Raw genomic sequence first — 23,387 nt, forward strand, 5'->3', positions numbered from 1 at the left:
GGAGAGAGAAAGTGTAAAAATGAGATATTTGTTATTAATTTTGATAGATGAAATTTTATGTAATAATAGAAAGTTAGGACGTATATGTTGGGTTATTAAGAGGTGCGAATGAAAAATAAAAAGGTGGTATTTTTTTTCGGAAAGACACTAAGAGAAAGGATGCAATTTGAATAGGCACCTTTTCGGATTGAATGATTATGACCTTTCCAATGGGTTGTAACTTTTCGAAAAGATGCAGCTTTCTGAAGGGATGCACCTTTCTTAACCATTGCTTCTCTTCATGAAGCAACACCTTGATGACTATAAATACCTGAATTTTTTTCAGGTAAAGACAATAATTTTTGGTGTTGAAAACATTCTTTTTCTTCCTAAAAACTCTCTTGTGATCATCAAACTATTAAGGGCGTTCGAAGATTCTGAAAATTTGAGGTGCTGCTATTTTCAAAAAGAGAATCATTTTATCTTGGGAGAAGAGATTCCATAACCTCGGGTACTAGAGGGAAATAAATTTCTTAAGGTCAAACCGTGCATTCGGTGGACTTGATTCAACAAATTTTTGCTTCATCTCCATTTCTTAATAGTAGATAAACACTTTCATCTGATAGTTCATTTGAACTTTTGTTTGACGATATTAAACTTCATTCTACTTCTTGAAAACTTATTCTTGAACTTACTTTGAAGTTTGTATAGAAAACATACAAATTTTGTACACGGAACAACAATCTTAAGAAATTTATCTTGATCTGTATTGTTTGGTTTTACTGTTTTTCAGTAAATATTTTGAATTTCATATTGATAGTTCTTCAACTGTTTGAATTTGTGTTTAAAGTTCTTGAAACTTTATTTTGATAGTTCATAAGATGGTTGAACTTGCGCTGAAATTCTTAACATTTAGTTTTGCTATTTTCCAAAAAATAGTTTAAACTTCATTTTGTTGATGTTTATAAGTTGGGTTGAACTTATTGTTAAAATATAAGAAATTTGCACAATAAGGTGTAATTTTGAGTATGAAATCCGATGATTTGGAAGTTATCCTAAGATTCTAGAGCAGGATAATTTGTAGTGGTTATGTTTTAGCTTAGATCAAGAAAATTAACACGATATTAATATGACGTGATTATAGGTTTGATCCAAGAAAATGATACGAATCATTCGGGTGACAAATTAGGTATTTCGACAAGAGTACTGTGAGTAGTAATATTGCCACAATTTATGTCTCTTAAATTGCATATTTATACATGTTTTGATGAAAACAAGAGTTATTGAATGCTTTGAAAAATTTGCACGTGGGACAAGTTCTTTACTTGATATGATATTGAGATGGTTATTTGAGACATGATATTAATATTGTGAAAATTCTTCACTTACATGAGAAGTATGTATTTTGATATGTTTTTATTCAAGTTTACATGTAACATGATTCGATATGAACTTTAAATGATACGTACTGTTCTGAAAGATATTTTTATATGAATATCCTATTGTTTAGAAAGAATTTATGAATGGGAGTAGACCTTGATTAAATACCGTATCTAACGGCGGGATCGTTAGACCTGATGCACCCTGTATTTACTAATGAATGTTACAGCTCTCGCTAGTGGGAAGGTAGAACTAGCATACTGATATGATATTTGACTCCTTTATGAGGGGTCTACTGTTATGGGTTATTCTTAATGAAGAAGAACGTCACACTGATTACATAATTCATTCTGGGAAACCTCCCAGATATATAATATTTGATATGACACGATGCTTTTTAAAGTTTATTACTGAATTATTGGTTCACTTGGCTTACAAGAAAGAATGATATTGTTTATCGTTACTGTTTTCTGAAAGAGCATTAGTTCATGATGTTTTATGACTTGTCCCCATTTTTATCTGTATTTTACCCATATATGAATTTTGGAATATATTCTAAATCCATTATAAAATATTTCGTCATAGCAGTAAGTATTTGTGCCTGTAGTTTCTTGTTCGTGGTATTTCGGTGATATTTATGATTTCGAATAAATAATTTATAATATTGCCTTGTGGGTGTCTTGTTTTCTTTATTATCTAGCTATGTGTTATCCCATTTTGTTGTGTGCTTTTATGTTTTTTTTTATTTGTTGTACTATTATCTGTCCTGACCAGTTGAGGGTCTATCGAAAACAACCTCTCGATCTACTTAATCTGAGATAGTAATATTGATTACATATACTTTATGGGAATACAGTGGGTATGTTTTCGTCGTGATAAGAAATAAAACAAGTGCGCAGAAAGCACATGCTTTCATTTGTTTAACTTGGTAAAGTAGAAGCCAACTGCTAATGCATATGAAATTTGGAATATATTAAAAAAAAAATTGGAATATATCATCATATTAAAAAATGATGTAAATCTTCATCTTCATTTTATTTTTTGAAATGCATGTTTCATCATTGAAATAATGTTGATATAATAGTATAAAATAATTATCTTTTCTTGATATGTTAAAAGTTACATGTAAAAGTGAAAATCTATCTTTAAAAATAGTGAACAAGTAACGTGAGCAGATGAAGTAAATGACTTGTCCACATCTATTTTAGGTATACCCATTTTCCGAAAAATTAAACTTTATATATTGTGATAAAAACATATAAGTATAATTTTTGTACGAAAATGTCAATCATTTAGTAAAAAGAAACAAATTAAACGTGGATGATGGTTCACATAAATTAGAGCAAAACATTTAATCTTGTGTATCTATAAATAGAAGAGGTTAGCGATATACAAATAATCATCAAAACAAATTAACATCCGTAAAGATGAAGACCATATTACTCTTTCTTTTCCTTGCAATAATATTCCTTCCCTTGGCAACTCCCTTCAACCAACTATTGATAGGCGATGTAGTCGATACTAATGGCAAACCCCTCAACGCAAGCCATTAATAGGTACTGGATAACTCCGTCCAACAGCCCTATGGACGGTGGAGGTGTAAGCCTTGAGGATCCTAAACAGGAAAAGATTGTGGTGTCATCTCCAGTAAACATCCAATTCTATTTAGATTATCCTTTGTGTTCGAACCTATCCGTGTGGAAGGTCGACAACCTTAATTCAAAACTTCCACACACCATAAGCACAGGTGCAAAGTTGGGAAATCCCAACGATGTGAGCAGTTGGTTCCAAATTATGCCTATAGGTGGTGATAGAAAGTATAAGCTAGTGTTCTGTACCTCTGAAGAAATTTGCCAAGACATTGGCGTCGTCCTACAAGGTGGATATCAACGTCCCAAAGCCCTTTGTGTTCAAACTGGATGATGGAATTGTAAAGGCAGCAGAAGCTAGCATGATCTCGTCATATTATGATGCCTAGATCTACTACTCTATGTAATGTATAATGCATATATGCAGGGACTTTGTCCCATAGCATAGCATGGATGCATCTAGTAAAACTTAATAACAAGGCCTTAGTCATATTATTCCATTCTTCTTTTTCATTTTAGCAAAATAATTTGAAATGAGTAAATATCGCCGATCCTTAAGCGATAGTTAGTTAATCAAAGAAAACATTAATTTACTACAAAGAAAAATATACTAAAAAACATATTATTGATGTAATTTGGTCAAGTGACCTACATATTGAAAACTAATATAAAAACAAAATTAAAAACTATTGGGAGAAAATCTCCCCTTAAACAAGACTCTTTAAACGGCAATATTGTGGATGCTACTGTGTTATTGTATGAGAAAGGGAGTCTTCTATTTATAGATGTCCAAAACCTTTCCTCCAAGAAAGAGGTTTGTCAAATATGGAAAAGTTTTATATTTTCGTTTCAGGAAAAGTAAGAGTATTAATAGTTACTTTTATTTTCCTTACAAGAAAAAACAAAACTTAAAGGCAAAACTTATAATGTATTTCTTTCTTGTCTATTTTGATATGCTTTAGTACTTGAGTCGAGAGTCTATTGGAAACAGTCTCTCTATCTTCATAAGTAGGCATAAATTGCGTACATATTACCCTTTCAGTACTTCATTATAAAATTTTCTGAATATGTTATTATTGTTGTTGCATCATGGATGATGTTAAACACATTTATACATGATCTAAATGTAATTGTAATTGGAATATTTTATAAGGAGCTGAGGATATGTTCAATTGAAACATAGCACAGTTCAACTATCTAAATAAAATATTCTGACAAATTTAAGAGGTTGAATATGTATTAAATCTTTATTTAACACACATAATTAGACACGATACTACTTTTTCAACTTTGACACACAATTAGTACTATATCTACTTAATCAAATAACTGTTGGGTTCAAAATTGAGAGGGCATCATGCGGAAGTTATTAGTTTGCAAACCATGGAGACGATAAATCAGACAACAAGGTGAACAATACTAAAAAGATATGTTATTAATATGGTTTGGTCAAACGACCTACATATAAAAAACTTACATTATGGTATTACTTTTATTTTTCTTCTAAAAAAAGTAAAACCTAATTTTAGTAAGAAAATTAGGGCAAAAGTCATAACAATAACAACAATAAATTCTACATCAACATTATAATTACATTCTTAATTAAGCTTAAAGAAGGCCATTATAGGACTATACACAACTTCTTTAGCATTTGTATCAAAATGAAATATCTTAACAAGTTTAAAGAGTCTCAATATGTACCAATAGGGGTGGGCATGATATGGTATAAACCGAATTATCATATCGTATTAAAATTTTTGATACCGTGATTTTAATATTATGATATTTGGCATGATACACGATATACATTTTAAATTCTTCTGATTTATGATATGGTATTCGGTATTTATAGATGACATACCGAAATACCGAATACCATACCGAAGTATATAGTTACATAAACAACCTGAGAATCCTGATGTACTCCACCCGGGACAATCTTACAAGTGTTTCCTTGGATCACCGTAGTCATAACATATATTCTCCTTGTGCTCAAGTTGACTGAGAAATATCTGAACGATCGGAAATGCCTGCCCTATATATAGGGTGGTGTCTGTCAATCTGATACGATAAAAAATTGGTATAAAATAGTCCACAAACAAAGGGAAACCCGAGAGCTCAACAAACACTAAATCTCGGTTCCAACAACATCAAGAAACAAGGTGTAAATGACACCAAAAGCACTAACAACAACAAGAGATAAACAACAATAACGAAAGGAACAACACTACAATAACAACAATCCAACGGTTACAAGATTACAAGAACAACAAGAACCAAACGGTTCATTAGACTACACAACTAGTACATTATATGTAAAGATAGGAAGTGAGACATACACTATTACAAGGTTAAGAACCCAAAGATTTATTAAATATAAGGAACCCTAAGACTACAATAGCAACACCACACTCTTACGTGACACAAGAGGGATTCCACCGCTCAAGCACCAACGTTTCCAAGCAATACACAATCACAAGTGAATCCACACTTGTTCATGTCCTAGTTTAGGCCTAGAGACCCTCTCTCTCAAGAGATGTATTCTTTCAACAATATTCGACAAAAACTAATGAACTAAAACCCTATATTGTTCTATTTATAGTACTTTACAAATAAAAAGATAAAATGAAAAAAAGGCCCTTTAATGACCAAGTAGGCAAATAGGCACCATGTTCATCTTCATGATCGTGCTTGTATCATCCTCTCCATCTTGAGAGGAATTTGACCTCAAATTCATGGCACTAGCCAAATGAAAATGGCTTCAAAACAGTCCACAAAATAAGCAGAAATCGAGAACACAACAATTTCAAGTCTCGGCCAACGTCTTCATTTTGCACCTTGGCTCCCTCTCCATCTTTAGTTTTGCCTTCAATCTCATCTTACTCAATTAAGTTTAGACAAGAAGTTTCACTACAAAACAACAAACGGGTTAGTTATAAAAGAAAGGTCCTTACACTCTCTCTTTATTTCTTTGTTCTCGGATTCCTCAAACTTAATCTCACAAGTGTTGTATGCTTGCTTGTACTCTGTGAGGTGTTGAGAGGTGAATTCCAATGTTTTCAACGACTCCAAAATAAAGAAAATACACAACGACGTAAACACAAAGAACGTTTTCAAACCAACTCACAATCTAGTAAGTGGTTACTAGCTTGTAAGTTAGTATTGGAATCAACAAAATGAAACTAGAAGATCAAAGTTGAGCTTACAATTTGTTGTGTGAACAGTAATTGGTGATGTGTCAGCCCCCAATTGGTCACGGGCCCACACAAGTTTTAATCGCCATTCTTGGAATTTTTAGTCCTTATACTTTTGGAATGGGAGACAATTAGTATTTTGAGGGAAAAACACAAGTCTTGTAAATCTTTTCAAGTTCAACTCAAAAAGGTGAGATTAGACTTGTACTAGTTTCGACAAAACAAGGCTCCTAGAAACAAGGAAAGTGGTTGAAAAAGTTTTTGTCAAGTCAGAAGTGATGTGAGCTAGTCCTTTCACCAACAAGTCTTCCAACTTTGTCTTCACCTTTTCTAGATCTGTTAACTACTTTAAGTTGGTCAAGATAACAGAAGTGATGAAGAACAACAAGAACACAACAACTTCTTAAGAACAACAATAACAAAACCTTCAACGCCCACTCCAACCTCCACAACAAGTCCACAAATTTCAGTCTAGGTCTTTGTTCACAACACAACTTTAACAAGTTTTTAAGCTCAAATATAGATCTAGATACCTTTAGTGTTAGTGAATCAAGAAACAACAATAATAACAAAGAAATCCTAGACCTAGACTCCACAAATTTCGGCCAAGACTACAACAAGAACACTACAAGTTTCTCAGCCATGAACAAGAACAAGAACAAGAACACTTCTTTCTCTTTTTATTTTTTGATTTTTCTAGCAAGCCCGAGATTGATTTTGTTAGAACAAAATCAACCATAAGTTCTGATACCAAATGATACGATATAAATTTGGTACATATCAAAAACAAGCCAAAAATAGTCCACAAACAAAGGAAAACCCGAGAGCTCAACAAACACTAAATCTCAGTTCCAACAATATTAAGAAACAAGGTGTAAATGACACCAAAATCACTAACAAAAACAAGAGATAAACAACAATAACGAGAGGAACAACACTACAATAACAACAATCTAACGGTTACAAGATTACAAGAACAACAAGAACCAAACAGTTCACTAGACTACACAACTAGCACATGATATGTAAAGATAGGAAGTGAGACATACACTATTACAAGGTTAAGAACCCAAAGATTTATTAAATCTAAGGACCCCTAAGACTTAAAATAGCAACACCACACTCTTATGTGACACAAGAGGGATTCCACCGCTCAAGTACCAATGTTTCCAAGCAATACACAACCACAAGTGAATCTACACTTGTTCATGTCCTAGTTTAGGCCTAGAGACCCTCTCTCTCAAGAGATGTGTTCTTTCAACAATATTCAACAAAAACTAATGAACTAAAACCCTATATTGTTCTATTTATAGTACTTTACAAATAAAAAGATAAAATGACAAAAAGGCCCTTTAATGACCAAGTAGGCAAATAGGCACCATGTTCATCTTCATGATCGTGCTTGTATCACAATCTGTGTGGACAGGTTTGCTAGATGGGAGATAATCTCCATATCCAGACGAGGTACCACTAAAACTTGTTGAGCCACATGGTTCGACAACTAACTAGGAAGTATGTCAAAAAGGCGCTTTTGAAAATTATTAATTAGCCATTTAGAAAAAAGTTCTTAAAAATTTGCCATATACTCTATTTAATCCACATCATCACAAACTTTTCAAACTCAAAAAATTCACCCACAAGTTTTGTAATACTACACTTTAACTCAATATTTTCAACTTAACAAATTCATCCACAAGTTTCTAATAATTCACTTCAACCCACTCCATCATCCACCATTACATAATAGAAAAATATCTAGGTTTTCAAAAATATTAAAAAAAATAATTCCAAAAGCTAAAAATAGAAGGTTGTTCTTTCCCTCCAAAAATCTTCGATTCCAACGTTATTTTCTGGTGAGCAGCTCTAAATCAGTCTACAAATATCATAATCTTGTCCATTACATCCATTGTTACCTCATTTGTTTGCTATCTTCTCAAACACACTTTTCACCATTGTTAAAAAGCTTTAAATCACTCACATTACTCAAAAACTCTTTAGAAAGTACATTACAGTAGCTCAGGTGACTCCAAGTTCATTTCTCCATTCGATAAACCCAACGATCGTTGATATTAGAAGCAATATTTTCAATTTCAAGTTTTTTTACGGATATTTGCCCATTCATCAACCATGCATACATTCCGACATAGACCCTCAACATAATCTACCATCGACCAAAGCTTAATTCAAGTATGTCTATTGTAGAATTTGTTTTGGTTTCTGATAATTTCATGGGAGAATGGGTGGATACTCCCAAATGTTGAAAATGGAGATCTTTTACCAAGGTAACACTACCCATTGTTGTTCACCTTTACAGTTCATACGACAAATTTATTGCAATCGTAATGCAAAGCGGGGATCTAGATTGCTCACCGAATGATATGGTGATTAGTTATCTAATGCATTTGAGGAAAAAAGTGAATCCTACAATCATAAATAATGATGCACGTGTGTTGATGTACATGATGGATGCTGATGCAGATGGCTTTAAGCCTATTTTAAGGATAAATTTAGATAGAGGTCCTTCGAAGGACTGATGAATTCATCACCATCTCCACCTTGGCGCCTGAAAATCGACGACTATTTGAATAATTACAAGAACGATGACGATCATACAATTAATATGGAAGATGATTCTATGCATATGGAAGACGTTTCATTGAACTCGCAAGATACGAAAGAAGACTGTGGAACGGGATCCCAACCAGGACATTCCTTCGCCGATGGAACCAATCTCTATTATGATCAAACATTTGCCGACAAGAAAGAGCTCAAAATGCTACTAGATGGAGCAGCGGTAAGGCATTCTTTTGATTATCGTACGGAGAAGAACTTCACCAATTGTTGAAGGCAAAATGTGTATGTAACGCCTCGTAAAATTCGTGCAATTCAACGTCTCTTATTAGCATGGGCATGGGATAAGAAAACTTGAAAATATTCTAAATGTAAAAGAGACTTAGTCTCATTTGTAGATCTTAACCTTCGAGAATCTCATTTTCAGTCCTCCCGACCTCCGTTTTTACATTTTTTTGTTACGTTGCGATGGGGCAAGCCTATAGAACATCTCGGGTGAGTTTCAGAATTTTTGGACATCGTTTAGGGAGTATTTGATTTCCAAAATAGTAGCACCATGCGATATGCATGCGTCTCATGGTCCATCGCATGGTGGCATCATGCGTTATAGCATGCGTCGCATGCTCCAGTACGGTGGGAAATAGCATGCGACGCATGGTCTGTTGCACGCCTGAGAATTTTTCAGCATTTAAGTGTTGTCTCATTAAAGGTATTTTAGGTATTCTCTATTCCTTTTTCAGCCTGAACATGAAATCAAAGCCCTAGATCACCTCATTGTTGATATTTCTCTCAAGAACCACCAAGAACACTCTCTAGGGTTTCAAACTCATAACTCAAATATCTTAAGATTCAACCGTGGTTTTTCGAAACAAATTGAAGAATCGGAATCCCCACAATGTAGGCTTCAAGAAGTACCTATTATTTTCGCATATAGAAGTACGTGGGGTTATCCTAAAAATATCATGGGCGAGAAATTCATGTTTTAAAAATGGGGGTTTTGAAATTATGAATATAATCATGTTTTAAAGGTTTCAATAATATTGATTTGGTCTTTAGGCCTCTCCTCGAAGTGATTTGATACATTATATATGTACATGCATGTGTTTCGAAAAGATGTTAACTTGAGAGCATGAATTATATAAAATTCCTCTCTTGATATGATTTTCTTTTAGATTTTCATTTGACGTAGATTGTTTGAAATCATCTTGAAAAGCATGACATAAAATGTTTTGAAAATTGTTATGATTGGATATAATTTTGACTTGCAAGGAGAGGGTTGTTTATGTTGAAATATGATGAATATGATGAATATCATGGTTGAATGAAAAGAATGATGTGATACTGATAGCTTGCAAGTCGAGTATGATGATACCCTATAGAATATGATATGTGATTGAATTAAATGAAGTTTGAATGCATTGATTTTACATGAGATAGGTGGATGCCCGAAGAAGGAGTTTGAGTGAAAGAGCTCATCGCTGGAAACCGTGTTTGCCGACAAGGGAAAATTTGTACCCTACTTTGTGATCTTGTGTACCTGATATATATTATCCCAATTTGGGACTATGGTTAGGAGCCCTGCTTTGTGATCAACAAATTTGTCCAATTTCTTGGGCTCAACTATCTTGGTCTTTTCCCTGATACCTGTCAAAGTGCATTCCCTGCCTTGATATTGGAACTTCATAGTAGGAGTTTGAAAGTTCATGAACAAGTCACCTAGGGGCTTGAGCCATTTCACTCCCAAAATGATTTCACATGAACCTAAGGGAATGGGAAGGAAGTTGTCCTCAAAAGAGGTAACCCCCATCAGCCAGTTGAACCCCTTACATGCCTCCACCGTTTGCCTAATCCCTCCATCATCCACATTGATCAGTTGTGGGCTAACAGTCTGACTTAGAATACCCCATTTCTTGACTAGCTCTTCTTCCATGAAATTGTGTGTGCTACCTGGATCAATGAGGATGTTGAGTGGGCCATGATCACAATAACCTGTCACCCTCATGGTTTGTTAACCAGTTACTCCTTCTAAAGCTTGCAAGGATATTTCACAAACCTCCTTTTCTGCTTCTAATTCCTTCCCTGGTTCAGGTTTGGGATCCTTGCAATTATCCACCACCACCACCTCATAATCTTCATCTACCTCCAATAGATGGAGCCTGTTGGATGTCATACATTTGTGACCAGGTACGAACTTTTTATCACAGAAAAAACATAACCCTTCTGCCTCTTCTCACTTATTTCAGCCTGAGTCATCCTTTTACTTCTCTCTTTATTGAAACTTATAGCTGGTTTCTTCTTTGACCCCATAATTCTGGCAAGAGTAGCACTATAACCCCCTTTTTTAAATGAACCCCCATCACTAGTCATATGATTCCTTGATACTCTCACCTGAGCTTGAAACTGGGATTCAATGTTCCTAGCCAGCTGATATGCATGAGGTAGTGTGAATGGCCTATAACTCTTCAAAACAAATCCAATATCCATTTTCAAACCAGTGATGAACCCACTGATGGCATGCTCAGGCAAAATATTTAATCTAGCCATAATCCTGTCGCATTCTTTCATATATTCCTTCACAGTACCATGTTGCTTTACCAACTTAAACTCTGCCATGGGATCCTCGTATTCACCCCCGAATCTGTCCATTAACACATATATATACTCCTCCCAGGTTGGAAATTGAAGGTATAGCCTACTCTTAAGATAAAACAGGTGCCATTCTATGGCTATGTCATCAAAATGCAGAGTAGCTTCTCGAACCTTCTGCACTACAGGGGTATCATCATATGCAAAGAACTGGTCGGCCTTATACATCCAGGTTCGAAGGTTAGTACCATCAAAATGAGGGAACTCTACCTTAGTTAGACAAGTCAAGGATCCATTATGGTGGCTAGATGAAGGTGGATTTGCATCATGATAAAATCTCCCTCCTCCTTAACCTGTGGAAGGTATTTGTCCTGCATTAGTGAAAAATTGTTGACCTCTACTGTAACCTTGTTGCTGGTAGTTCTCACTTACTGGAGTTTGGAATTGTTGGGAATTTTGAACACCATAATGATAGCCAGCTGGTGTTGAAACCCTGGTGGATTCCCCGTAGAGACAGAGGTAGACCATATCATAGGGTTGCCAGAGGGAGTGTAGATCTCAGCTCCCTCACTGATGGAATTCCCTTTACCTTGATCTCCTTTTTGGATCCCGTGTATGGACTCGCACAAGCTGTTAATGGCCCTCTCATATTATTCCTCAATCTGATTCTGCCTTAGGGAAAAATTGGCCATCTCCATTGTCATTCGATCAAACATCTCTTTAATCTCCTTCATCTCGTCAGACATGATTCCCACAGAGCTCAGGATAGTAGCTATGATACCAAATGTTGCAGAATGAATTTTTAACAGGTAAAAATGCAATGGAACAGTGAAGACTAAAGGAAAAACAAGAAGAAAATTACTTGTAGGATAATAAAAAGAGAAGATAAATTAAGCTAAAGAAATTTTTCATTCATATTCTTTTTCTGAAATAGCTAGTACTATTAATAGGCCTTGGCCAAGCACCTTCTCTAACACATAGTACTAATTACAAATAAGCCACTTAGGGATTACAAAGAAATACATAACAAACCAAGAGGACTAACCTGTAAACTTCCTTTCTAATTCTAACTAACTCTTTTTTCAGCCGTTGAGAATTGCAACAGGATTCCATTTAAAAGGCCGATTTTCTTAGGGATTTTACCGGTAAGAGCATTACTTGAGACATCGAATCCAGTGTTGTAGGAATACACTGACACAAGAAATCGCGTCTGTCCTTTGGTGACTATTTCTAACAGAGCACCGGTGAACTTGAGGGAGTAATAATAACCTAATATGGTCGTCTGATTTTGTGTTTTTGTCATCTTTTTCAGTCCTTCAAGATTCTCAGGAATCGGACCAGACAACTTGTTCCTAGACAAACTAATAAATTGTAGATTTTCCAACTTCATTACCCTTTCCGGTATAGATTCATTGAATGAGTTTGATGCAAGCACAAGGATACGGAGGTGGTGTAGGTCACCGATGAACTTTGTTATCCTCCCTTCAAATCTATTGCCTACCAATTTCAGGATCTTCATTTCTTGAAATTTCTCAAGCACTACTGGAAAAGATCCTTCGAACTGATCCCCATTGAGGTCAAGGTAACAGAGGCTTGTAATGAGTTCAAGTTTTTTCGGAACACTTCCAGTGAGCTTGTTTTGTCCAAGATTAAGGTAAATCAGAGACTTGCAGTTACCCAAACTGCGTGGAATGGTGCCATACAGGCTGTTATTAGAGAGATCAAGAACCTGGAGAACATTAGTTGATTGGCAAAATGATTCAAGTACTGGACCATGAATTTTGTTTCCGAATAATGATATGGACCAGATTGCAGAAATTTCTCCTATCTGTGTTGGAATTGACCCTATGAAATTGTTAAGTGATAAATCGATGACATTAACATTCTTGAGCTGAGTAGAGATAGGTCCTTGAAGTTTGTTTCTGGCTAAGTTTACTATTGATGGGAAAAGTGAAGATTTCATTTGAATCGTTGGAGGTATATGTCACAACCCGAAATAGGGCATGGACGTGATGAACATCCTAAACCATGAAGGCTCGAAACGTCCTTCTCTATCTGGTAATCATGCACAACATTCATATAATAAAATAAGATGCGGAAACATAATCTGCTACGGAAACATGGTCAATTCTGAATTCAACATAAGTGTGGAAACTATAAATCTACTACATCTAAATAACATCTAATTCAGTCTGCGAAATCTCTACTACATAAAAATCTGACAACTGTCTGAAATTGGGACAAGGCCCCCAGTAGACCCAAACGATAATAAGTGTCATAATATGAAAAGGCAGGCCTTCTGGAATATAGAAGGCTCACTAACTGGGCACTGCAACTCTATCTGATAAAATCTACTACCTTTTCTAGACCCCTAGACTGAGCCTCAGAACCTGGAGGGAGGAGGGGGGGTCAATACAGATGTACTGTTACGCAAAGTAATCCAAAATAAAGCTTTTATATAAATAAAATAAGGAGAGAGCAAATTATCAAAACATCATGCATGAAATAGTTCTAAAACACATGGGCATGATAAATCATTTGGGGCAATGCAGTTCTGTTCTTCGTATTAATTCTGAGCTAGGTGGTACACCCCTACAATTCTAAAATCCCACGGGCTGTATGGAATCCTCCATTTACTTGGAGGGGAAGCCCCTAACCCAAGTGTGCTACAAGGGTTGGAGTTTCTATTCTGATATGCCACACGACACTAGGCCAGCATAATATAATATACCCGGATCAGCAAATCACGATTTCTGGCAATGAGTTGTCTGAACTCATGCCTTCTTCGGGGAACCACCTAAGCTCTCTTTATGCCCAATTTTATCCTGTTCTGAATCATGCATTTTTCTAGTTTCAACATCTGAAAAGTCTGATTTCAAACGTGCATTCTATTTTGTTCTGAATTATCATGGCATAATCTGAATTGGTGTCGTCACACTAAGACTTTCAAGTCCTATTTCTGAGCCATAATGCATCATGCATAATTCTTTCATTAAAACACAGTTCAGACCACCCAAACATGCAAACAATATAAAAGATTTCATGTTTCGAGAACACAAGTCACAACTATGCTGAGATTGTTCAAGCATATGGTGGTCATGTGCTTTTGGCAAAATCATGCACTCTTTCATTATATGAATATTTTCAACATTTATCACTATGTACAACCCTCTCTTTCGAATTCAAAACCATAAATCAATTTTTAGCATTAATCAAGATATTTCATATCATGCTTTTCAAGATACATTCAAAACAATCCATATCATAAGAAAATTGGAAAAAATCATACCAAGAGAGGGATTCATGTGCGTCATGCTCGCAATTCATTCATAAATCATAAAACATATGCATACGTATATATAAAATTTCAAATCAATTTGGGGGAAGGTCAAAAGACCAAAACAATACCGTCAAGATTTCTAAAACATAAATGTATTCATAAATCTGAAAACCACTTTCTTAAAATCATGATCTCTATACCCATGAGATTTTAGGAAAACCCCGCGTACCTCGATTATGGAGAATAATGGATGATTCTTAAAGCCTATGGTTTGGGGATTCCAAATCTTCAATCAATTTGAAAACCCATGGTTGAATCTTGATTTATTTGGGTTTTTAGTTTGAAACCCTTAGAAGTGTTCTTGAGAGAATTCGTGAGAATGTGGATGTACTTTGGAGATTGGGGACTCAATTTCGTGTTTATGGCTGAATAAGGATGGGAAAAGGACCATTTTGCCCCAAAAATGGAGTGTTTAAGTCACTTGGGTCATAATGTATGCGGCGCACACCTTATCGCATAAGATAGGTTGTGCGGCACACACTTTATCGCACACATTAGGGTGTGCGTCGCACACCTTATGGCATAAGTTAGGGTGTGCGTCGCATGCTGGGGGACACACTCCACTTTGTAAAGCCATAACTTCTTGCTTGGGTATCGGATTTTGGCGAAATTGGTATCATTGGAAAGATAATTCGAAGACCTTTCATTTGGTATATAGTTGGACCTCTAATTCTATATATACAAAGTGTTATGGTCGATTGAAGTTGACCCATATTTCGACGCTCACTAAAACTCGAACAATAGGAAATCATTCAACTTGAGCTTGAGTTAGGGGACCTCTATGATCTCAATTTATGCTCAAATAGGTTACCACAATCCATAATTGATTAGCATGCCAAATTTGCATAGGATTTAAGGCTTTTGGATCATCTACGCATAGAAATAACTTTTTTCGTTCTAGCCCGAAATGCGGGGTGTTACATTATCTCCCCCTTGGGATCATTCGTCCTCGAATGATGGGTAAGAATGTTGAATCTTAAAGATATGGAATAATGCAGACATGATGTGTCTTCTAAGAAAAGATATAACTGATCTAAAACATTTAAACTTCTATCATGAAACTGAATTCTGAGCTGACTTGACTTTACTTGCTTTAAGGAGCTGATTCATGCTGAGAATTTAGGATTCCCTTGAAACGATCATGATGAAATCATACATATTGAATTGAGAAATGATAACTTATGCAAGTACGAATCATGAAACAACTGGAATTAGATTGTATAAGGTTATTACACTGTTTGAGCTAACATACTTGGAAAAATTTGAAATTGTGTGCTGAACTCTTATGAACAGAGTCATGACTAAATTGCTAAATCCGAAACATGATGCTTGGACTGAACTGAATTCACAATTTACATGGGGAATAGATTATCTCCTGGGATGGTCACACGCATGATACTTCGGTTAGTAGGACTGAGTAAAAAGGTGAAAAATCACAGTAACTTGCCTGCCCGACTGTTAAACTAAATTGTTGGTTATACAGGCGGAATTATACTGGAACCTATACTTAGCTGGAGTATTTCTTCACCACTCTTTCTAAAGAAGTCATAGTAGTGTTAGGGAACAAAGAACCTTGGGCATGATTTACACGAGGCACCCAACCAAGGAATCACAAAAATGACACTACTCTATAGCAGGGAATAGAATTACCAGGCCCTAGGCCATGCAATTTCTTACTTTCAAGCTTAGCACACTTCTTGAGTATCCCTTAACTACACTATTCTCTTTAATTACCATACTCATTGATTCAAGTTATAATCCTCATAAATCTTTCTACAAATGTCTAAAGAGGCTTAAATTCTTTCACCGTGATCAAGCCTAACTTCAAATCACAAAAGACAACATGCCATACTACGACACTAGTCTAAACCATATGATTCAACCTTCTATATCTTTTTAAATATCACACCCTAATAATAACGTGCTTTACCACTTTAATGACCAACCCTGAACTCTTACTATGGATTCGCTAGCGTATATTGCATTCCTCCACTTACATCCCAACATGTCATTCAAGCCTATCCTTATAACCACATACGAACTTTAAGGCAACATTAATCAAGACGTACTTCATATATTCTCTAAACCACCATCAATACAACTCCCACGCGTTACCCCAAGAACATACACACACAAATTTCCACTAACCATCACATGTATCAAAGGCTTTGCCCCAAATCTTACTTCATACTTATGGCCTCATCCAAAACAAGCATACAATGATCTTTCATCAACAAGAACCATTCTCTCATCACCACTATCATTACATAAGGAGTCACCAAAAGGTTAGAACATAAAACCTTGAAGCATGGAAGGATATTATATGAGACTTGACACTTAGCTGAGGCCTGAGGAATAACAAATCAACATCAGGGATTTATCAAAGTAAATCTGAATTGAGGGCATACTCGCCAATCATTTGGCGTAAAGCATGAGTTATGGAAACTGAGCACACTATAACACGTAAATACATGAGTCATGAGCTACATGACCTCAATTTGGAGTTCATAACATATGGAATGTGATTCCGACTACGGAATGAACTGAAACTCCTCTTTTTAGAACTGGAAGAGCACGTGATTCTCTATCATATACATGAACATGAACTATGATCTTGGAATTGAAACAAGAGGCATGAGTAGGTATTGGGATAACTGAAAAATACTGAGATAAGAATAGGTTGAGTCTCACCCTCACTTTCTGACGTTCTATATCATACTACATTACTACAAAAATCTGAGAGCCTTACTTGGTTATTCGTTCTATCAACCCCCCCTTAGCTTAAAGCCATCATCTTAAGTTTGAGAGATCGCTTACTAGATTCTAACTGAACTACACTTACTACACTCTAGGGTCTGGAAAACGACAATACACATAATTAATAGAACTTAACCTAAATGACTACACATGAAAGTGGGAAAACCCACTGCTAATATTACCTTCCGAGATACACTCTATCATTCTATAGCCTCAATAGTCATCATATAGTACTTGAAAACTTACTAACTTCGAATCTTCATGAGTATCCCTATAGTTGAAGTGCACACCATCTAGTGCTTCTACTATTATTTCTATTAGCTCAGTCTTCAAAACTCAAACTTAGATTCTAACACTTAACATGGATATCCCCAAGCCTTTGATGAACCATAGTAATTCCGTCACAGTATATCAATATCGCGACTCCAAACTTATATCTATATACTATAAGAATCAAGATCATATAAGAAGGCACCACACTATCAATCAAAACTCCTTAACTTGGCTATCTAGCACACCATATACCATATAACTAGTCTTTCTCCACCTAGGAACTCAATAGTACCACTTGCCACACAGAACATGTAATAGTCTTAAAATATCGCAACTCCATATCACCTTGGGCATACTTCTACCTCATACATACAACATCATACTTCATTATGAATCAAATAAACTTAAGCTATTGCATACACTATTCAAACCTATTAGATCAATTCCATATAACTAGTACATTAATTAAGAAATCATCACATCCACCTTCATAGCCATCAACTGATCAAACTCAGTGTCTAGTGCTAAACATGATTTACAACCCAACCTTACGCATAGTTCTCACTTGGAAACCATGAAATAAACATCACGAAACACTGGTACACTAGAACTTTATAACAATAATAATCGATCATGACCTTACAGTTTTCCTTATCATAACTGATTAGCACACACTATTTCAACACATCAAGCCTACTAATTTATTCCCACAAAACATACATCATTAATCTCATGACACTATTCTTACATCCACATCCTACATTAAATTCAAGCCAATGGTCTAGCATCAATCATCTACTACCAATGAAGAAGGAAACATAATGTACTAGTCCGTCAAATTTGAACATTCTATCCAAATACCTCAAAAATCTACTACATACCTTCTCACAAATAGTACTAGTTTACAACTACCAACAAAAAGAAGGTCAAGGGAGGGGGAGATAAAGTATCATAATAGACATGGTCAACCTTAATCTTATATTATAACCCCATACAATCTTATATACTTATACGGCTTTCTCACATCACACTTACTTACCCAAGCATATATTTAGACTACCTTCAAATTCCACAAACAACCATGAGTCTATAGTTATAAATTACTGGCTCATCTAGCCATTTTCATACATCAAGCAGACAACAATTTACCTTAACTAATAACTCCTTCTCTACCTTCTATTAAACTAACACACAACGACATATCACTTCATTACCATCTCAATCTCATACGAAAAGATTCGACCACACATATATCCAACCAATACAAGAACAACAAGATAAATAACAAGTTGCTAGTAAATTAAAATAGGCCTCTCACAGCTTCACTAGACTTTCAGTTTCAAAAACACAATAATAACAAGATTACAAGTGATAGAAACTTGACACACAATATCAATGATATAAAAAATACACATCTTACTCTGTATAAATAAAAAATCTGAGTAAAAAACTTTCCCCCTCAGACTATCATACAATCCACACCTGCTACTAGCTACCACATTAGCCTATCACTATAAAGGGGTAAATTATCCTCAAACATCGGTTATTCAACTAAAATATTTATTTGCACAAAAGTTACCCTCACTCTAACTTCTAACTTTGTGACTTCACATCACCAACTTTTTGGTCCAATATCACTACCAATAGGTCATGACACTGATACTTAACTTATACTACTACTCGGGTGGAAATACAGTTCCAACATCTTGCTACATCTCATTCCCTCTTAAGCATGACATCTGCAACATAATTTTTTTTTTTTTTGAAAATGACTGAATACCCTTAATACCGCAGGATGAAAAACATGATTTCATCAGAACCAAAGTTCTCACTAGAATCAATACACTCTGAAGCACTAACAGACTTTTCTCAAGTCCTTGCACAATTTCAGAATCTTATATGGCTAAATAAAAAGGACTATACCATTTAAACTCTAAACTTCTGCACTTGATTCACCTCAACAATGAGACACATCTGAGCATATCAAAGAAAGGAAAGAATTGACATAACTTTACTTTCATATGGGCGACACCATAGCACGAATTAGAATATGAAAGAAGAACATTCTAGCCTTATTGCACGAACTAGAATATGAAAAAAGAGGGACATTCCTAAACTCCTACTATCCTCCTGCTTATAAGTGTGGCGCGCTACCCACCCATAAACAAGACGCGACCCGATGCGATTTTGCAGACACCCTGGGACCATGAACCGTGCTCTGATACCAAGTTTATCATGATCCAAAATAGGGCCTGGCCGTGACGAACATCCCAAAACATGAAGGCCCGAAACGTCCTTCTCTATCTGGTAATCATGCACAACATTCATATAATAAAAGAAGATGTGGAAACATAATCTGCTACAGAAATATGGTCAATTCTGAATTCAACATAAGTGTGGAAACTGTAAATCAACTACATCTAAATAACATCTGACTCAGTCTGCGAAATCTCTACTACATAAAAATATAACAACTGTCTGAAACTGGGACAAGGCCCCCAGTAGACCAAAACGATGATAAGTGTCATAATCTAAAAATGCAGGCCTTCTGGAATAGAGAAGGCTCACTAACTGGGCACTGCAACTCTGTCTGATAAAATCTACTACCTTTTCTAGACCCCTAGACTGAGCCTCAGAACCTGGAGGAAGGAGGGGGGGTCAATACAGATGTACTGGTACGCAAAGTAATCCAAAATAAAGCTTTTATATAAATAAAATAAGGAGAGAGCAAATTGTCAAAACATCATGCATGAAATAGTTCTAAAACACATGGGCATCATAAATCATTCTGGGCAATGCAGTTCTGTTCTTCGTATTAATTCTGAGCTAGGTGGTACACACCCCAACAATTTTAAAATCCCACGGGCTATTTGGAATCCTCCATTTACTTGGCGGGGAAGCCCCCAACCCAAGTGTGCCACAAGGGTTGGAGTTTCTATTCTGATACGCCACACGGCACTAGGCCAGCGTAATATAATATACCCGGATCAGCAAATCACGTTTTCTGGCAATGAGTTGTCTGAACTCATGCCTTCTTCGGGGAACCACCTAAGCTCTCTTTATGCCCAATTTAATCCTGTTCTGAATCATGCATTTTTCTAGTTTCAACATGTGAAAAGTTTGATTTCAAACATGCATTCTATTCTGTTTTGAATTATCATGGCATAATCTGAATTGGTGTCGTCACACCAAGACTTGCAAGTCCTATTTCTGAGCCATAATGCATCCTGCATAATTCTTATATTAAAACACAGTTCAGACCACCCAAACATGCAAACAATATAAAAGATTTTATGTTTCGAGAACACAAGTCAAAACTATGCTGAGATTGTTCAAGCATATGGTGGTCATGTGCTTTTGGCAAAATCATGCACTTTGTCACTATATGAATATTTTCAACATTTATCAATATGCACAACCCTCTCTTTCAAATTCAAAACCATAAATCAATTTGTAGCATTAATCAAGATATTTCATATCATGTTTTTCAGGATACATTCAAAACAATCCATATCATAAGAAAATTGGAAAAAATCATACCAAGAGAGGGATTCATGTGAGTCATGCTCTTAATTCATTCATAAATCATAAAACATATGCATACATATATATATAATTTCAAATCAATTTGGGGGAAGGTCAAAAAACCAAAACAATACCGTCAAGATTTCTAAAACATGAATGTATTCATAAATCTGAAAATCACTTTCTTAAAATCATGATCTCTATACCCATGAGATTTTAGGAAAACCCCGCACACCTCGATTATGGAGAATAATGGATGATTCTTGAAGCCTATGGTTTGGGGATTCCAAATCTTCAATCAATTTGAAAACCCATGGTTGAATCTTGATTTATTTGGGTTTTTAGTTTGAAATCCTTGGAAGTGTTCTTGAGAGAATTCATGAGAATGTGGATATACTTTGGAGAATTGGGCACTGAATTTCGTGTTTATGGCTGAATAAGGATGGGAAAAGGACCATTTTGCCCCAAAAATGGAGTGTTTAAGTCACTTGGGTCATAATGTATGCGGCGCACACCTTATCACATAAGATAGGTTGTGCGGCACACACTTTATCGCACACATTAGGGTGTGCGTCGCACACCTTATGGCATAAGTTAGGGTGTGCGTCGCACACCTTATGCTGGGCGACACACTCCACTTTGCAAAGCCATAACTTCTTGCTCGGGTGTCGGATTTTGGCGAAATTGGTATCGTTGGAAAGATAATTTAAAGACCTTTCATTTGGTATATAGTATTCCCTCTAATTATATATATACAAATATTTATGGTCGATTGAAGTTGACCCATGTTTCGACGCTTACTAAAACTCGAACGCTAGGAAAACTTTCAACTTGACCTTGAGTTAGGGTACCTCTATGATTTCAATTCATGCTCAAATAGGTTCCCACATCCATAATTGATTAACATGACAAATTTGCATAGGATTTAAGGCTTTTGGATCATCTACGCATAGAAATGACGGTTTTCGTTCTAGCCCGAAATGCGGGGTGTTACAGTATAACTCCCTCGAAGTTATTCATCGATAAATCTAGTACAGATAGGGCTGGTAGATTGAACAACCAGTATGGTATGTCTCCTCTCATTTTGCAAGATGTAAATTCCAAAAGCGTGGGCTGGAAAGTTTGCAGAATGGGTTGATGCTGACATCGTTTTCCACCGACAATCCGTTAATTCCAAAAGAAAGCATACCCAATTTAGACTTCTGGATCAAAGACAGTGGCATATTACCATTCAGGTTATTATTCTGAACAGAAAGATACGAAAGCTTAGGAAGCTGAAGTATGCACGAGGGAACGCTTCCTGTTAGCTCGTTCCATTGTACATTCAGGTAATCCAGTGAGAGGATTTGACAAATCGAAGTAGGAATATACCCTCGTAAACCATTCTGGATCAGAGATAAGTATTGAAGGCTTATCAAACTGGACATGGATACAGGAAGCTGTCCTGTGATGTTGTTGTCATTGAGCACCAAGATACGTAATTTCTTAAGTTTTGTAACTGAAGAAGGTATAGACCCTTGGATCGAGCATCCATCAGCCTGGAAAAAAGTTAGCGAAGTTGAGTTGCTTAAAGAAGGAGGAAGCGTTCCGCCTACATGAGAGAAACTTACGTCGAGAAACTTCAACTTTGACCCCGAGGCTGAAAACATCGAAACAAGATTTATGGTCATAGCAGGATTGCTAGAAACATAAAGTTGTTCGAGTTGAGGAAGGTAAGGGATATGACCGTCTAAATTGTTGACACTAAAATCAAGAGCTGAGAGGGTTGTGAGGTTCGATAAAATATCAGGGATCGTGGATGTTAGAATGTTAGAGCTCGTATCTAGAACAGAAAGGTTAGTAAAGTTAAGTAATTGCCCTATCGGAATTCTTCCTGAAATGTTGCAGTTAGATAATCGAAGCAATATGAGATTTGAAAGACTCGATACTGGTGTAGCCCAATGAAATGATTCCAAGGCCTTTGATAGATCAACACCAGTCATTACGAGATATCTGAGATGTCGGAGTCCTTCTAACCACCTTAGATTTGGACTAGACAGATATCCATTGCTTATAAAAGATAAAACTGAGCCAACATCTAACTTCGGTTGTAATGTCAAGCTAACAGAAACAGAAGACAAATCGGGTACTAAATTAGCACACGATGGATCAAGAGACCGTAGAGATGTAAGGTTTGAGAATTGTGTACTGATG

At 35.9% G+C, this 23,387-nt stretch overlaps 3 protein-coding genes across 3 annotated transcripts; 1 reads left to right on the forward strand and 2 right to left on the reverse strand.

Moving 5' to 3' along the window:
- Nucleotides 1-2,883: 2,883 nt before the first annotated feature.
- Nucleotides 2,884-3,282, forward strand: LOC107871573 (miraculin). Its single transcript, XM_016718510.1, has one exon. The coding sequence runs from the start codon at nucleotides 2,884-2,886 to the stop codon at nucleotides 3,280-3,282; it is 399 nt and encodes a 132-aa protein (XP_016573996.1).
- An 8,667-nt stretch (nucleotides 3,283-11,949) lies between these two features.
- LOC107871574 (leucine-rich repeat receptor-like kinase protein CLV1a) lies at nucleotides 11,950-13,262 on the reverse strand. The gene is made up of 2 exons (XM_016718511.1): nucleotides 12,443-13,262; nucleotides 11,950-12,134 (listed from the first exon to the last, which is right to left on the reverse strand). Exons 1-2 carry the CDS (start codon nucleotides 13,260-13,262, stop codon nucleotides 11,950-11,952), a joined length of 1,005 nt encoding a protein of 334 aa, XP_016573997.1.
- Nucleotides 13,263-22,273: 9,011 nt separating this feature from the next.
- LOC107871575 (receptor-like protein 37) lies at nucleotides 22,274-23,176 on the reverse strand. Its single transcript, XM_016718512.2, has one exon. The coding sequence runs from the start codon at nucleotides 23,174-23,176 to the stop codon at nucleotides 22,274-22,276; it is 903 nt and encodes a 300-aa protein (XP_016573998.2).
- Between the last annotated feature and the right edge of the window lie 211 nt (nucleotides 23,177-23,387).

The sequence above is a fragment of the Capsicum annuum genome, chromosome 5 (genome assembly GCF_002878395.1).
Source record: "Capsicum annuum cultivar UCD-10X-F1 chromosome 5, UCD10Xv1.1, whole genome shotgun sequence".
NCBI lineage: Eukaryota > Viridiplantae > Streptophyta > Magnoliopsida > Solanales > Solanaceae > Capsicum > Capsicum annuum.

Coding starts and splice junctions, on each gene's coding strand:
- LOC107871574 (XM_016718511.1), bottom strand. CDS start 13,262: ATGAAATCTTCACTTTTCCCATCAATAGTAAACTTAGCCAGAAACAAA. Junction 12,135..12,442: donor CTCAAGTAATGCTCTTACCG/GTAAAATCCCTA, acceptor TTTTTCCTTTAG/TCTTCACTGTTCCATTGCAT.
- LOC107871575 (XM_016718512.2), bottom strand. CDS start 23,176: ATGACTGGTGTTGATCTATCAAAGGCCTTGGAATCATTTCATTGGGCT.
- LOC107871573 (XM_016718510.1), top strand. CDS start 2,884: ATGGCAAACCCCTCAACGCAAGCCATTAATAGGTACTGGATAACTCCG.